This window comes from Zootoca vivipara, chromosome 5 (genome assembly GCF_963506605.1).
Source record: "Zootoca vivipara chromosome 5, rZooViv1.1, whole genome shotgun sequence".
NCBI lineage: Eukaryota > Metazoa > Chordata > Lepidosauria > Squamata > Lacertidae > Zootoca > Zootoca vivipara.
This window is the reverse complement of record NC_083280.1, coordinates 41802212-41820221: the sequence shown is the minus strand read 5'-3', so window position 1 is coordinate 41820221 and position 18010 is coordinate 41802212. Positions and strand designations below refer to the sequence as shown.

Genomic DNA, 18010 nt, shown 5'->3' with positions numbered 1-18010 from the left:
AAAAAAAGTTTTAAAAAACATATATTCATAGGTTAACCCTGAGCTAGAGAATTAATTGCAGTCTGGTGCTAATTTCGTTTGTTGCTGCCTTTTGTTTGCTGTTTCCCAATCACAGCTACAGCAAAATTCAGCAAACAATTATCTACAAACTTCGGAGACTGCGCTTTCACTCCTCTCACTTCCTACTTCTATGGGTTTTTTTTTACCGTTACGGATACACGGAAGCGGCTGAGGCGGACGTACTTCTTTTGCGCATATACGTCATGAACGTGCGACTACCGTTTCTTAGCAACGGGGCGATGCGTCCGCTATGGCCGCCGCCCAGCCAATGCTCTCGTTGCTGCTCCTGTTGTTGGTCGCGGCGTCGGGGAAGGCGAAGCCCCGGGATGAAAACAGCACTCTAGAAGCAGAGGAAACGTCCACGAATGAGACGAGCCCCAGTGAGGCGCCCACCAGTGAGGAAGCGTCCACGAATGAGACGAGCCCCAGTGAGGCGCCCACCAGTGAGGCGGCCGAAGTCCAGAGGAAAGAGAGACTCGACCCCAGAGCTGGTGAGGGAGGGAGAGGCTGAGGGTGAACCGGGGCAGCGGGTTCCCTAAAGGCAATATGTGAATAACCCTCCCCCCCCCGCCCTCCCCGTTTAGGCGATACTTTACCGAGTCCACTCCGTTTCTCAGTTCACAGTCTCCAGTTCTAACTCTTTCTCTGTCCCCCACAGGCGCTTCTTCGTCCATCTGCCCCTGTGACCTGCACCCAGGCTTCTGCGACCTCAACTGCTGCTGTGATTCAAGCTGTGGCTCAGATTGTAGCACAGGGGGCCCTGAATGTCCCTTCTCTTTTTGTCTTCCAGGCAGCACCAGGTGAAATGCATGGGCACAATTTTATCTTCACAGTGTGTTAAGACATGGGGGTGGCCTGGGATCTGAATGAGTCTGCTAGCTTCATTCAGCCAGGGTGCTTGGTGGTGGCAGTGGTCAGGTCCATGAGTACTGTTTGAGTGGATAGGAGATTTGCACCCCTATGCTGGAGAATTCCGACAGGAGCAATAAACACATTAGTGAAAGAGTAAGAATGTAAGCTTTAGTATGTTCTGCCCTGAAGGTCTCTAAGTGTCGTCTAAGAAAAAGGCATGAGTACTGTATGTCCAACTTGTTTGTAGACAACTTGCAAGCAGAGTTACAGGGAAAGGTTAAGTGAGAGTACCCCTTTATCTTGTGTCCTATAAAGATGTGGGAAGGGGAAAGCTTCTAATATTGCTGCCTTTGTTTTTCTTTTACAAATGTTGAGGGCATGCTAGTAGTTTAGAAGTAAAGCCCATGTGTTGCATGTCTCAAATTGAAGCCATGGTATCTCTGGATAACAAAATCTCAGGTAGCTGGGCTAGGAAAGACCTCTGCATGAGTGTTGAAGCTCCATCACCATTCAAGATAGATATTATTTGTCAATGATGGTAGCACCCAGCTCCAGAGCTGTCCCAGCTCACTTGGTCAACAGAGTACAGGATTGCTTATAGTTGCCTATAAGCAGGGATACTGCCAGCCAAATCCCAATTCTCATGCCTTATAGCTTCAGCCAGTCACCCTGCTTGACCTCCCAAGCACTTCAAACTAGTAGCATAGATCAAATGATCCGGGGGGGGGGGTACTGTGAGTGTGTCAAGAAACTAGTATTGCTTAAAATCCTAATTAGGCAGTTCATTTTAAAGGAATTATTTTTTAAAAAGAAAGGAGGGAGAGAGCAAGTATGCACAATCACAACAAAAATAAAATACTTAAGCAAAATAATGGTCTAACTAATCCTATACTAGGCAAACTTAACATAGTAAAATTTGCCCTTATGGTGACCTCTGATGCTGATAGCTTCTCAAGTTTGTTACAGGATGGATGACAAACTGATGCAGGGACCATATCAATATGCACAGTGTCTTATATTCTGATGGTTTTGAGTGACAGATTGCTAGGCCAGCCATCCACAGAATAGGCAAGTGCTTCAGGAAACATATTATTGAGTTTTGTTTGCTTAAATAACACTCCTGTGGTATGGTTTTGTGTGCTTTTGTTTTCTTATTAGGGCTGTGAGTCAGGTGTGTGTGGAAAAATCCACAATTTTCCAAAATAACACCCCTTACCGTACTGATGTCCTTCCTGGTCCTGGTGGATGTGTATTGCTGTTCTGTGTGGAGCTAAATGATCGTAAGTTTAGATCAGTATCCAGGTTGCTATTCTGTTTGGTCAAGGTTCTTCTCTGAAGCTGATTTTAAAAATAGAAGTGCAGATTGTACTTGCTAATTTGCATTTATATAGGGCAGATAACGAACTGTTCATTTATATGTATATTTTTTCCTTTTAGAGCAAGGATAGAGGTTTGCTTCATAAAAGCTGGTGACATCCTGTTGCCAAGTGGAATAAAAAAAATCCTTCAGTAGCACCTTAAAGACCAACTAAGTTTTTATTTTGGTATGAGCTTTCGTGTGCATGCACACTTCTTCAGATACTTGTTGCCAAGTGGGTTAGGCTCTGAGCCATGTAACTCTGCCTACTTTGTTTCTGAACTGTCTACAATTCCCTTACTAATATCGAAGTTGCAATTATGTACACTATTTGGTGATCCACAGAGTGTGACACAAGGTGCTGTCTTCATTCATCTACTCCCCAAGAGCCTTTTGCATGATTTTGTCATTATTCTGAGAAGCAGGCCTCCCCAGTGTTTGTGCATTGTACACCCAGTGCAATGAGTAAAAGGGAGCATCCTGTAGTAGCAGAGCAAGAAAATATTGTACTAGGATAATAAAACCTCTGATCCTGACGTCTGTTGAGATTGCAGTCATTCAGTATTTTTGTGCCCTCTAACAGAAAGTGGAGGAAAAAACTTTAACAAGCACCAAGTCCTATAGCTTGCCTTGAAAAATCCTTCCCTCTAGGAGTTTGATAGATTTGCAAAGGGGAATGAGATTTAATTTTAACACTCTGATGTTTTGGTTGCACTTATCCCCACCCCCACCCCCCTGCAATTCTACATATAGCAAAGCTGAACTATTTACAGCAGCCACAGGTGGTTACAAAAGTCAACTTTCCAGCACTTTCAGCACAATATGGAGGGTCGTCTTTCAACTTGCCTGATCAAGTTCTGTCATCACCACCTGCCTTTTACCGGGTGAGTTAGCCTCAAGTTATCAAGGATTTTCTCTTGAGGTTTTTGTGGTGAGAATGCTGCTTCTAGAAAATCTAGACAGAATATCTAGACAGAAGAGGTCAGGGTTAAGTTTTCCTTTTCAGTCTCCATACTTCCTCTATGGATGAAGCCTTCCTAGTAACTTACAATAAGGTTCCAGGCTCAATTCTTAGCATATCTGGTTAGGGCTGGGAGAGGCTCCTTACTGAAACTGTCTATGTAGACAATACTGAACTAGCTGGACCAGTTGTCTCATAAGGCAGCATCCTGTGTTCCTAAGTTTATTTAAATATTCATCCTCATGCAGTAGAATAGATGATTATGGGCCTCTCTTGTGTGTGCTTTGCTCTGAGTGATTCCTTTTCAGCTCTGGGTGGTATTATTTCGGGTAGTTTTTAATGTTTTATTATGTTTTTATATGTGTTGTAAGCGGCACAGAGTGGCTGGGACAACCCAACCAGATGGGTGGGTTATAAATAATAAAATTATTATTCTTCAACTAAGCTTTACTCACAGTAGACCTACTGGCATTAATCAACATAACTAAGTTAGGTTCATTCATTTTAGTGGATCTACTTTGAATGAAACGTGGTTGAATAACACCCTCTGTTTTTATTTCAGGTGGGGGATCCTATACAGACTTACTTTGCTGCATCATCTGTATTAAGTATACTCAAACAACCAGTGGGCATTGGAACCAGCCAACTTTGCATAGATGAGAATCCTGCTGGTGAGCATGGGCACTTCAGCCAAGTCCTGACATCTGCTCCACAAACTTCATTGGAGTTCAGTGCCGAGTAATTGTTTTTAGCAGCTAATGAGTTTTTTGCCTTCCTGCTGTACAATAGCAAATATAAAGGAGTTCCTCTCTTTCTTGCTGTCTGACAAGTGGGGTGGTGGTGATAGAGAGGGAGTTTACAATAGAGTGCACAGTGCATAACATTTTTGTTTCAACCTGTGATATGATCTGCTTTCCAATACAATATGCAACTTAATATTATTTTGAAAGAGCCTCTCAGTGCTGCCAGCAGCATTTAAAATACTTCTCTCTCTTGAGGTAAAGAAGCAGGTAATATAGTCTAAGATGGGCAACATGGGTTCCAAAGGCAGTGACTAAAGAGTTGGGAGTTCTGAATTAAGACATACACACACATGGCACGTTACAGGTTGGATTGCCCAGTTGACTGCATTTGTGGATTCCTGTGCATTAGGATGACATTTACTGCTTGTCCCTACCCCTTTATGTGACTTGTTAATTACTTAGGTTTCCTGGAGAGCAAAAACACAAGCTGCATTCGGATCCTTACTGACTTAACAAGCAGCTGCACCACTGACCCTGCACTGGATGCAGCTTCATACTACCGTGGCTTCAGTGTGCTGAAGGTAATTCTTTTTATTTTACTATTTTGGTATAGTATTGGTTATCTTTCCTAATTCAAGTATGTTTCTACATTTCCTAAGCACATTTGAGTCTTCTGCTTCCTTGCCAAATGAAGAATAGGTTTTAAAATATTTATTTTTAATGTCAAAACAATTGATATTGACAGCCATATGTCAGGAATGCTTTGATGGTGTTTCCTGCTTGGCTGGGGGTTGGACTGGATGGCCCTTGTGGTCTCTTCCAATTCTGTGATTCTGATATTTCTGTTGGCCTACTACAGGCATAAAGAGTATTTGGGGCATACAAATTAAGAGATTTTTCCTAATTAATGTCCAACAAAAATAAGAACCCCCACTGTAAAAAAAGCTACTGGAAACAAAAGCAAAACAATGGGATTTACAAGAAAGAGGTTTATTGATCCAACACATTTTGAACTCTACTTCAGGGAAATTCAGATGTGCTACCTGAATTTCTGAATTTTGAATTATTGTTCTCTGAATTTCCCTGAAGAAGAACCAATAGGGTTCAAATTTTGTTGTAGCAATAAACCTTTCCCTTGCCTGTTCCTAAATAATGCCTCATCCCCAATAGATAAAAGAACACTGCAAAGAAGACAAGACTGTAAGATTGGGTTCAAAGGTTTGTAAATCATAATTTTGTGCAGACACTAAAGTATAGCTGGCTTTTCATTTTTCAGGTCCCAGTCAACATGACTATTTTCCAACCGATACAGGTGAGATTTTAGTTTGTTTCTGCCTAGTGATAATTTTGAAACACAATCTAGAAAATGGACGGGGAAGGAAATAAGTGTTGTAAAGATGTTAGTTTATGTGTATATGGTCTCAAGGGAATGCTTAAGTTCCCCGCTGCAAGTAGCAGAATAGTTGTGAGGATTATTTTTTGTGAAGTGGGTTGGAAATTTTGAATGCCACTGGTCTAAGATGACTTCGGATAGATTATGTGGGTGAAGATAAATACGATATGAGAACTGAAAATATATTTCGTGTCTCCAGGTCAACATCATCCCTGTTTCACAGCCTGCATCTCCTTCACTGAGTGGTAGCACGTGCCACAATGTTGTTTCTGAGGTATCATTAGTTCTGCAAGTGCGGTCCTCATTAGTAGAAGTGTGGGGAGGTGTAAAAGGTAAAGGTAAAGGGACCCCTGATCATTAGGTCCAGTCGCGGACGACTCCAGGGTTACGGCACTCATCTCGCTTTACTGGCCAAGGGAGCCGGTGTACAGCTTCTGGGTCATGTGGCCAGCATGACTAAGCCGCTTCTGGCGAACCAGAGCAGCACACGGAAATGCTGTTTACCTTCCCGCCGGAGCAGTACCTATTTATCTACTTGTACTTTGACATGCTTTCCTAAGTTCATACCTTCTCACTGACATGTATGTCATACTTTTAGGTGAGCTATGAGGTGGAGTTCAATGGGATTCATGGAATTCAGAAAGTGTCTGTTCAATTCAAAGTTGCCAGTATATCTGGGAATCCAAGGGCCACACTGCAGCAGCACTTTTCTCTTCATTTTGGGGTCAGTGTTTGTTCTTATATGCATTCTTGGACTGTGGGGGAAAGGGTTGGGCTGGGGCCATTGTGTACAACTGGATTATTTGCTGTGTTATGAGCCCAAGGAGAATGGAACCCAGAGTCAGTATTCTACTGTCATGGGCCTCAATGGTGGTGCTGTTGTGGAAGTGAGATGGCTACTCTGAAACACAAAACAGGCTTGCAAGTGTGGCTCCATATTTATTTCTTGGCTGTATGTGGTCAAAGAAAGGATTGAGTTTCTGCTGCAGAACCATTGTGATGGCGTAGAAGTCGAGGTTCTTCTCAAGGCTGTCAAAGTCTCAGGCTGCTGCACTGAAGAAGCATTTTCTAAGTCTGACATCAAGTTAGAGAAGTCTCCATCACTTTGAATCACTTTGATAAAAAGTGATGCAAATTTATTTTGTAGCTAGGGAAAGGAAGCTAACAGTGATTTGAAATGGCATGCCAAACATTTCTAAATGGACATAGGTCTTGCATGCACTGAAAGGGGAAAGGTACAATGTTTTGGAAACTTATTTTGTCTAGTTGGTTAACATCAGCAGTTCTAAGAAGATTCTGTGTTTGTAATGTTCAATCTGTACAGAATCTGTGCACTTCGTCTAGTACACTTTTAGCTTTGCCTGTAATCTTATATTCTGATCAGCTCTTACACAAACTGTGGTGATGGAGTGGTAAACAGACTGGAAAGTATTTAAATTGTTTTTTTTCCTCCTTCCATCTGCTAAATTTGTCTCTCACTTTGAGTACCTGTCAAGCAATCACATAAACAACAGAGTAAAGCAGATGAATAGGCAACCAATTGCTTAAAATGGTATTAGTCTCATAATCTCACTTCCTGTAATACCAGTTATTTGTGTAAAAAAATGCTATGTCTGCCTCATGACTTATTTTGGAGAGTGGAGTGCCATAGTAGAGACCATAGTCTGAGCCTATGTGACTGATAAGAGTCATGAAGACAGTGCAGAGGAGATAGGAGTATGAATTTCTGGGCAAACTATACTCTTCTCTTTCCCTCTGCATCAAACACAAACTAATCATCCTCATTCATTGCCTTTCCTTGCCACTTTTTCTCTTCTGCCTATGTCAGTAATTCTCCAATTGCTTAGAGAATGAAAGATGTGCCACAGATGCTGACTTCGCATACTTATTCCTTGTCTAAAAGACATGTAGCCTTTCCTATAAATCACACACACCTATGAAAGGAAATAATGCTGTAAGTTGCTCATCTATTAACTTTGACGTAATCGTGACTAAAGCAGAACGTGAGGGCAACATAATTTCTTCTCTTGCTTTTCACTAGGGAAGAGACTTCTTGCAAATCTCTGCAAAACTGTTTCCACTGTTATCCTGCAAATTGCTGCTTACATTACTTGTTGCCTTATAACATCACATGGGAGCAGCTGCATCATGCAAGGATTCCTGCCTGGGGTTTTAGCCAGTGTTCTTTTTTATTTCCATTTCATTCACATGTCTGACAGTGCCCCAATATTATCTATAATCCAGCACTGCGGTGTTGGGTCAGTGGATTCATGTATGGTACTTCTATGCACTATTATAGGATTTTAGTATGTGTAACGACAAAAAAAGGCCCCCTTCGTCTGGCATGAGTGGGCTCAGCTCCCAGCTCCCAATTCTTTGGCAAGTCAATCCTAACCATTAGGCCAGGTTTGAATTTTGTCCCTTGCTAATTATTGTATTTCAAAGTATGTACAGATGATGGTATAATAAGGTTGATGTAATTTATTTTGTCTCTTGCAGAGGAGGAGCCCTTCTCTCACCAAACAGAGAAGTGGGAACCCTGGATATATTATAGGAGCACCACTGATAGTTCTGTATAATGGCACCCAGCAGCATGTATCCTTTCTGGCACTGTGTTTGATCTAGTATCTATACCAGGAGTCTTAGATGATTGTAGAGCTGTATAGAGGATTTTGACCTCACCCACTGTTCTTCATATCAATGCATATATTAATACATATGTGAATGCCCTGTGAGAACCATGTCCAGAATTAATGCTCTTGACCTGAGTAACCATCTCCCACTTTTAACTACAAATGAGAGCATCCCACAGAGCTATCTGCAATGTATTATTTGATCTGCTGGCCTCAGATTTTATTAAAAAGCTGTAGGCTTGTGTGGTAATGTGTATATGCAATTATATACTTCTTTGTTTATTCCTGCGCTTGGCATTTCAATTGTTTTCAGGTCTATGCAACATCCTTTTGTTTTTTAGTTTTTGGATCCAATAGAAAGAACATGTGGATGAGTCCAGCTGTTCAGTTAAGATGTTGCCATGAGTCAATTATGGGTTATAAACAGCCTGTGAATGGTTCTTGAAGATGAGGTGGTCTTTTATATGTCCTACCATAATACCCAAGACTGAGCAACTGAGAATGTATTCTCTTTGCTGTTCATGTGCTGCATTTAATCACTGGCAAAAGTGTTGAGGTGTTCATGTTTGGCTGCCTTTTCTTCATTAAATTTTATTAAATTAAAACCATTTGTCTTAAAATATTTCAGATTATTTATCAGTAGTTGATATTTTCCAAACCTTTAGGATGAGTATGAGTTAAAATGTAAACAAATGATTGTGTACATCTGTACACACCATATTGGAGTTGTGTACATATGTACACACTTGGAGTTGCTTTCTATCCATGAGACCGAAGACAGTTTCTCTGGTTTCCATTGTATTCTAGTTTAGTTTCCTGACACCGCTGTCCTCAGATAACTATTTTACAGAATCAAGTTGATGGTCAGTGCTCAGCAACTAAAAGGCATAAAGTACAGTTTAGAGAGAATGTGAGGACAAGCTGCCAGTTCAGGTAATATTCCTCATATTCTCTTGAATGTTTACACTCTTTGTACAGACTTGTATAGACAGCCAAATTTTGTAAATCAGAGCTAACATTCACTGCTTAGCACATAAACTAAGGAACTTGGCAAGGGATAATTATAACCTCTCACCAAATGTACCTCCATTGAAGAACTGGTTTAGACATGTTCCAGTTTAGTAATTCCTGAGAAGTAATGTAAAGGTAATGTGTTTCTGAATGGTGGTTAAGTTTCACTGACATGAGACCAATGGATGCTCCCTGTTTTGTCTGATTTCCAGTGTACCCTTCAAGCTGGAGGAAGCAAACTGTAGCCATTTCCAAGAGACACTATACCAAGCCTTCGAGGGTACATACAACTTAGGCGGTTTGGCCATAACTGGCAATGCTGACCCAAGCCGTCCAGGAGAGCGGACCAACATCTTCACCCAGGGGTGCAAAATGCAGGTAATATGCAGAGAGGCAGAGTAGCTAGCTTTGTATCTGACATCCTATTGTAAGCTTTGCCACAGCACCTGAAGGATGAAAGGGCAACCATCTACCCTCTAGAAGAAACTTCCCTCTAACCGTGTCATGCTGGAGCACATTGTGTTTTGCCAAGACCAGTGGCACATTCACAGGTCCCTACTGTATTCACATAGAACTTCCTTCAACTGGGCCGTAAGTCTTTTGTCTCCTTTTGATCCTCCCAATGAAAGGAGAAGTAGCTGTAGAAACATCATGTTCTGTATCCCCATGCAATTCTGACTACCTCTGAGATGTCACTCTCTTCATAAGAACACAAAAGAGCCTGTTAGATCAGGACAATGGCCCATCTAGTCCAGCATCCTCTTCTTACAGTGGGCAATCAGATGCAAGCAGGATTCCAGCACAAGGGCACTCTCCCCTCCTGTGGTTTCCAGCAACTGGTATTCAGAAGCATACTGCCTCCAACTGTGGAGGCAGAGTATAGCCATGTTTTGCTCCATATTTGAGCACAGATTTAGCAGTAATTCTGAGCCTTCCCCTTTGCACTGTTGATTACTCAGCAGGATTACAGCTCTTTGGGAGTTCTCTTATTTAATTTAGAATTTTCCCTTTTCTTTCTAGGAGGGGGATTGTATGGTTCCCATTTCCCTGAAGATCCAAGTGATATGGGCCCACGTAGGCCTCCTGTCTAATCCGCAAGCTCAAATATTGGGAGCACGATACCATTATCTCTGCAAATCTCTGAAGGTCTGTCACAAATAATGTCTTAGGGCTGTTTTCTGTTTCTTTGGAGCATTTCAGGTGTAATGCAAAGTGTATGAGCTATAGTGAGTTCACACATTTGACCTCTTTTGTGCACAGAGAAGATTGAAAGCCAAATCCGATTTTAAACTAGCCAGAGCTCACTGTTGCATCTGAACTCAATGAATTCTGGTTTGTTCAAACTCTGAGTAGTTCAAACAAGCTAGGATCGAACAGTGGTTTATTATTCTGATTTGTTCACTACATAGTGTTTGAACCTACCAGAGTTGCCCTGTTTCAGGAACTTGCTTAGTTAAAAACTAGAAGCAGATGCTTCCTATAATCTTCTCTGACACATGCCAGAGGAGAAAGGGGAGACCAAGACTTAATGTGGTTTGTACACATAAGGCTAAACCAGGGGCCAGATCTTTCCCTCCCTCCCTACCCTGCAGGCCAACTTTGACAATTGGGCAGGACCACCTAAAGCAAGAGGGTGACCAAGCAGGATGAATATCCCATGCATCAACTTATGCTTTGGGTAGTTCAGTCCTGCTTTCTGCAGGGATCAGCTGTACTAGTAGCTCATAGAATTGTAGTTGGAAGGGATCATGAGGAGCATCTAGTCCAGGGGTAGTCAACCTTTTTATACCTACCACCCAATAATGCATCTTTCTTGATGGTAAAATTTCCTTACCACCCACCAGGGCTCGATGGAAGGAGGATTCAGCTTGTGCCGTAGAACCCCCTACCGCCCACCTAGAATCCTGAAACGCCCACTAGTGGGTGGTAGGGACCAGGTTGACAACCCCTGGTCTAGTCCAGCTCCCTGCAGTGCAGGAATCTTGCCCAACATGGGGCTCAAACTCACGGCCCTGAGATTAAGAGTCTCATGCTCGACTGACTGAACTGTCTGATGTTTGAGGGGAAGTGACCTGGTGGGCTGAATGAGGAGGCCTGGTAGGTCACATTTGGCCTGGAGGCTGGAGGTTCCCCACCCCTTGGCTGAACCATAGTTTAGCAATAAATCTGAACCAGCCCAATGAATTACAGTGGTACCTTGGTTCTCAAACTTAATCCGTTCTGGAAGTCCATTCCAAATCAGTAGCTGAACTGGGTTCCACACAGCCACAAAAACAAATTAACCAAAAAAGCCTCAAAAACAACAACGCAAAATAGCAAAAACAAGAGTGCCAAACTTAATCTGTTCCAGAAGTCTGTTTGACTTCCGAAATGTTCGAAAACCAAGGTGCAGCTTCTGATTGGTGCAGGCACCCCGGAAACAATAGCCGACAGCCGCATGAGACGTTTGGCTTCCGAAAAACGTTCAAAAATCAGAACACTTCCGAGTTTTGGACGTTTGGGAACCAAGGTGTTTGAGAACCAAGGTACCACTTTATTTCACTATTACTTATTAACTGTCTTCCAAGGTAAAGTAAAAATGATTGTAACAAATAAGAACTCATACTACTTAACCAGAATTTTAGGAAATATTAGGAGATCAGTGAAGAAGCCTGCTCCTGTCCACTGGAGCATGAGGGAAGACTATAGGAGTTGTATAGGATTAATCTGCTACATTGACAGAGAGAGCTGCAAGCCAAGAGACTAGTTCTCTGTGTAGTGCAATACCACCTATTGCCACTGTGGAGCTCATGAGGGAAGCCTGCTCCTGTCCACAGCCAGAAGGAGGAGGCTAAACAGGTGATAGAATAATTTTAATAGTTGTGTGTCAGGAGGTCCAGTGGGTGGGGGGATGGTCTCTAGGCTGTGTTCTTCACTTCTATGCCTGTTTGTGCATCACAAAGAAAGGACAGGTTTGCAGCTGTCAGTGGTAAGGTGAAAGGGGAGCTGGTGGTGGGAAATAATAGCTATAGAAATGGATATTGCTTTTCTTTTCAGTTCCATTTGCTGTAGAGTAGTCCCACTCTCCTATTTTGAGAGATAGCAAGGAAAAACATGTCATGTCACAAGCCCAAGACAATTGTCTCAGGCTTCCCTTTCATGTTCAGGCAACGGCTCTGAATTACGATGGGCTAGTGTAAGAGGCCTGTGGAGCAATTTGCTGTGAGGTAGGAACCAAGCAAGGCTCTGTACATTCTAAAATGATAGTTTGTTTTTCTTCCAGTCCATCGGCAACGTGGTGAACATGTTGCCTTTGACAACTGCAGTTGCCTTCACGGATGCTACTAAATGGCCAGAGCCACCCCGCAGTCAGCCCAGAGCCTATTGGAAGCTTCCATTTGATTTCTTCTTCCCTTTTAAAGTGGCATTGAGTGGAGCTGTGAGCAGCTCAGGCAGCCTACCTGGTACTCTGCTGGTGACATTAACATTTTGTAAATTACTTGTCTCATGAATGTCTTTTTTATAAGAAGAACAAGATCTGCAAGAGCCATATTGGCATTGCTTGTATTACCTAGCATTGCTTGCTATGAAGTGACTGAATCAGAATGGATGCACTCTTGGGGGGAAGCGTGTTTCAGAAACAGTCTCCTCCTAATGGAGGGTACAGAGTGGAAACTGCGCGTCGTATGACTATGGTGCTTGTAGTCAAGTCTAGGAACCTCTGTACATCACTATCTGGGCTTGTGGTAACCTGTTGAAAACTCACCAGCCCATGGTGAGCTGGTCAAATGCACATACCACACATGAATTTGGTATTCAGCTCATGAGGGTAAGTGCTAAAAGTTGTGCCATATGTGACGTGCCATGCCTCTTTATGGATGTCTTTCTTTACTCCACAAGACAGACCCTCTGGCCATCAATCTAGTGAAGAAAGAGGTGGGACCCAATGTGACGTGGGCACTCTTCCTCTTCATTCTGGAGCTTTTGAGCCTCTTCTATGAATCCCCTTACATTCCCCCAAAACCCTTGCCAGTGTGGAAGTGCTTGAGGACGATCTCAGGCTGCTTTAGATCTCAGTCAAGGAAAAAGCTCCCAATCACAAACTCTGACATAGTATTTATTGAAGAAAATACTAGAAGTAGAAAGTCCTATAGCTTTCAGTCTGTTTTCCCTTGTCTGTTGTTAGGGGGAAACTTGGGACACTTGATAACTCACAACTTTGTAAATGAAAGAAACTATTTTATCTTAATGGATTGTCATTAAAAACTAATATCATTCCTCTTTTCCTGATAAAACAATCACGCCTTTCATGACTCACTTCGATAATACCTGTCTCTTACCTTTATACTACTAACTATGGCAGGCTTTCCTAGAGGAGTCAAACTGGGACACGATTACTGAAAAAGAAATCTCTCCACAATCACTGAGGATACAAAGCTACACTGATGCTAAATGTCCTTTTATGTTATAGAACTTATGCACACTTGTGTATTAACTATGGGAGCTTGGGAAGTGGGCTTTAATTTTAGGAGCGTTGCAACCTATGTCCTACTGACGAGTTCTTCCCTAATATATTACACGTTAAGCAGCAGCCTTAATAAAGCCAGTGTATAAAAAATTAAGTATTTTGTGGGGGCATCTTGTTATAATTACTCTGCCTATCTGCGTCTGATGTGGGACAAATATAATTTCTGTTCTGCTTTATTGCTTGACAGCATATGGGGCTGTTTAGCAGATTTCAGTAATGATACCTTTCATGTCCAAGTAATCGGTGTAGGCCTGTCCTAACATAGTTGCTTCTTAGCATTTCCCTGCAATACAATAGAATTATAGTTTCTTCCAGCATCTGGAAAAATGTATAATACCTATTTGTTATTAAATAACAACCATCTTTTTTTCTTTTCTTTTTTAAAACACCCTGTGAGTGCAATTTTTATACATGTCTGCTCAGAAGTAAGTCCCGTGGAGTTCAATGGTTCTTACTCTCAGGTTCAATAGTTGCAAAATTGAAGCCTAAATTAAGGATGCCTATGAGAGGTAGAGGGACCCATTGTCATGGGATAATAATGGTATTGCCTTTACAGTATACATCTCAAGTCTACTAATTCCAGGTAGCCGTCTACTTTTGTAGCCCTTATGAGGCAGTAAAAGCTTAGCGAGAGGCATTGCCAATGGGGAATGGAGCAAAATGACATGCTATATCTTTATAATATGTCTCATACCAAATAATCCAACTAGCTTGAACTTTTGTTGCTCAAAATATGTCCACTATGATCAGATGAAGAGTGACCTTCAAGCCTATGGTTTCAGAGTTGCCTTGAATCTTGAGGTAGTGACCCTACCCTGTCAACTCTAAAATAAGGACACTTTAGGAAAAATTAGCCTCAAAGTCCAAGTAGGAGGACTAGTAATTTACAGCTTTCCAGTTGGAGTGTGATATGAAATCACATGTGATAATGCCTTGGCCCAGTTCCTTGCTTGTCTGTCCTCATGTCACCTGGGGTCCTGGCAAAAAAAGAGCACTGTGAAAATGTGTTTCTTGGGCTGCTTGTGTGGGTGGCAAAAAATTATAGGTTTTGTCCCCTAACATGGAAGATGAAGCAAGCTTGTTTTCTCCTGCTCTGGAGTCTAGGGCCCTAACCAATGGATTCAAGTTACAGGAAAGGAGGTTCCGACTAAACATCAGGAAGAACTTTCTGATAGTAAGAATTATTTGACAGTGGAACAGACTCCCACGAGACTTAGTGGACTCTGTTTCCTTGGGGGTTTTTAAAGTAGAAGTTAGAGAGCCCGTCTGTCATGTATGCTTTAATTGAAATGCTGCATTGAGGAGTTTGGGGTCCCTTCCAACTCTATAGTTCTTTTTCCACGGAAATATCACTGAACATACCACAAATAAGGGTGCAGACTGCACCTCAGATCAAATTCCACCCCTAGTTTTGGATTTCTTCATCTGAAAAGTAGTAAGTAGTACCTTGTAAATGTGTTAAGGGTTTTATCTGCAAAGTCCTTCTAAGTGTATCTCAGCTGCTTTTTCTTGTGTGTGATCGTCCCTCAGCATACTTTGGTTCAGAGTATATGATGCTAAGTGGGGCTCACTTGGAGGCAAGGTTCTCTGAAAGACTTGTGTAAGCTGCTCTGAGCTTCCCAAAAGAAAGATGAAGATACTGTAAATAAAAATTTCAGCATTGGATAATATTAAGGAATGAAGAATGATTTACTTCAAAGGTTTAACAACCTTTGTTCTAACAAAGTGGAAACGTGAGATTGACAATTCTTAAGTCAGATGAAATTTATGCTGAAGGAGTATTTTTAAAAAGTTTAAAAAGGAAAAATCTGATATTGACACTATTTTAAGGTATATATATATATATATTACATTTTCTGGTGGATGAAAAGTATAGGACAAACTCAATTTTTATTATGAACCTTTATGGTAGTTATCTGCAGAAATTGTCTTTGTTTGGTGTTGGAAATCTCCATCTGTACCAACCATAGCAAACTGGCTGGCAACTGTCTTAGGTACTGCATACATGGAAAAAATGGGTAACTGTTAGCTACAGAGATCCAGTGTTGCAGAAATAGAAACTTGGTGTGTGTGTGTGTGTGTGTGTGTGTGTGTGTGTGTGTTTGTGTGTGTGTGTGTGACTGGAACCAGATTCTGGATTTAGGCTGACTTGACTAAGTGGTGCTGATGTGAATGACTTGCTTGCTTCTTACTTTGTGTCTCTTTTGTAAACATTGTATTTGATTTAAATAAAAAAAGAACACTATACCCTTTCCACTGCAGTCACATTATGTTTGATTCCACTTATTTTTCTTTTAAAAGCTGGCTAATTTCAATTCTGTAGGCAGTCTATTTCATAAATAACTTCAGTGCAGGTGGGGCTTCTGTGGGTGAGATGTTCTTTGTAGGAGCAGATTCTCTCCCCCCCCCCCCGTTGTTTTTCACCCTTATCAAAATGTAGTTTCTAGTAGGAGGCTGTCAGTGTCCCCCTATTTAGTATAAAGTCACACCACTGGGCAGACTCATATTCACACGGTGAGAGGTAGATGCTTAAAGAACCTTCACACTCCTATGAAAGTCTCATAAAGCTCTGTCTTGGCAAACCATAAGAACCCATTCTGTCTCCTTAATTCACTTTCAGCAGTCATTTGCACATATATTCCTAGAAGTGGCCTTTAAGGAACATTTAGGCCATGTGCTGTACTTTCTTGACCATGTTTAGTCAGAAGTAAGAGAATGCCTACAAGTGACACTGCTTAGGATTGCAGCCCTGACTATATGCTGCTCCATGCATCTTAGTTTTATGGTTTGTGTTTTAGGGTCTTGGCTGCGCAGCACCCATATCTGAGTACTGATTGTAAGGAGCACATGATTCCTGTGTGAGCCCCAGCTGTATAGTGCATTTTGCCCGTCTGGGCTTTGGCTTCACAGAGCATGCAATAACAAAGTCCAGCTTTGTTGACTTTAGGTGTTTAAGCATGAGGCCAACTCCCTAATGGATAACTCTTAGGAACAAGCTGTTTCCTGACCTGCCCCTGAATGTCTCCAGAAAGAAGCCTGGACCCTTTTGTTTTGCCATGTTCCTTTTTAATTATTTTTTTTAAAAAACCTGTTCTGATAGAACAATATATGACAATGTTACAATACGATAATATCTGCTTAAGGTCAAGTGCATAGGTCCAAATTGTCACTCTGTCTTCTCACTTGGGGGGTGGGGGGTATGACAGCTGAACTGAGTCGGATACAAAATATACTTGAAAGGGACTGTCCCTTCATTTGTTTTGAAGCACAAAGTTCCAATTTGGGAGAGAGACAGATATTGCATTTGTCCTTGTGAGACTAAATTCTGCTGCAAATTCCTTGTGTGCTGAGCAAAGAGGGACAGGACAAAGTTCTTAATCTCTGCTTTGCCCCACTTCTCCCAGCAAGACACTTCCAGTGGAAAGGTTGAAAAGCAAAGGAAGTAGCCTCCTGACTTTCAGGACTTTTTTGTGCAAGTAGTAAATTAGTAACTCCTTTTCTTTCCTATCTCAAGGTGGGTTACAACATGTCTTAACATTTTAAACTTACATTTTTATCCCACTTTAAAAAAGTGAACAAATGTTACAAATTATAACCTATTTGAGGTAGGGTAGTCTGCACAATGTCACCCAATAAGATTTATAATGGAGCAAGGATATGCACTTGGATTTTACAGACTAAAATTATATTTTGTCTGCTATTCTGTATTGTACTAAGGGAAGCCATAGCAACAAGCAAAAAATCCACTTTCTGAATTAACACACAAAACAAAATGCATACATTACTAACATAAACGTGGGATGGAGAATGATTACTAATACTCTGAAAAATCAATATGAAGCAACATATAAAGTGGCAGGGGGAGGCTGAGAGCATCTTTTCTCTCTTACCTGACCACATTCCAAAATATGTTTCAGAAAGGTAAGGCCCATATGGTCCCTAAGTGATGCTGCTCTCAAGTTTGTAATTCTAAAACTGGAATCTACTGTCATTTAAAGTAAGCCACTATAAATCAGTAGAACTCTACCAACTTTTAGCATGCTGATGCACATGGATTGTCAACTACACTGTTCAGTTGCTGTCTTTAAATTTTGTGCCCACATGCCAGCCTTTAGCTTGCCGCAAGGCCCAGATGGTTTACGAGGTTTATATTTTCTTGTAAGAGCAGAGACAGCAGTGCAATCTAGTTGGGCAATCCCTGCCCACGATGGACCCATGGAGTAGCCTATGAAAGCTACTTTTCCTTTGCCTCAGTTATGTCCACCACCTGTAAAATGGGTATAAAGCTACAATCCTAAATACACTTGTTAGGGAAGCAGATCTGACTGAATTGTGGGATTACTTGAGTAAACATGCTTAAGTCTGCACAGTAATAAGGATTTGCCTCACAGAGCTGTCAAAGACAACCCAGGTAAGGGTGGTAAGCCGGGACAATGTACATTTAAACAGAAACAACTCCTTTGGGCCCTTCCAGGCCTTGGCCCTGCTATAAC

The 18010-nt window shown here is 41.6% G+C and overlaps 1 protein-coding gene across 1 annotated transcript; it reads left to right on the top strand.

Moving 5' to 3' along the window:
* The first annotated feature begins 296 nt into the window (after positions 1 to 296).
* Positions 297 to 17061, top strand: TCTN3 (tectonic family member 3). Its single transcript, XM_035133867.2, has 14 exons — positions 297 to 551; positions 719 to 860; positions 2071 to 2192; positions 3023 to 3153; positions 3793 to 3901; positions 4436 to 4554; positions 5250 to 5285; positions 5566 to 5640; positions 5965 to 6090; positions 7866 to 7961; positions 8835 to 8932; positions 9223 to 9388; positions 10031 to 10156; positions 12273 to 17061. Exons 1-14 carry the CDS (start codon positions 311 to 313, stop codon positions 12498 to 12500), a joined length of 1815 nt encoding a protein of 604 aa, XP_034989758.2. The 5' UTR covers positions 297 to 310; the 3' UTR covers positions 12501 to 17061.
* Positions 17062 to 18010: the final 949 nt, after the last annotated feature.

Coding starts and splice junctions, on each gene's coding strand:
- TCTN3 (XM_035133867.2), top strand. CDS start 311: ATGGCCGCCGCCCAGCCAATGCTCTCGTTGCTGCTCCTGTTGTTGGTC. Junction 6,091..7,865: donor ACTTTTCTCTTCATTTTGGG/GTCAGTGTTTGT, acceptor TGTCTCTTGCAG/AGGAGGAGCCCTTCTCTCAC. Junction 8,933..9,222: donor AGGACAAGCTGCCAGTTCAG/GTAATATTCCTC, acceptor TCTGATTTCCAG/TGTACCCTTCAAGCTGGAGG.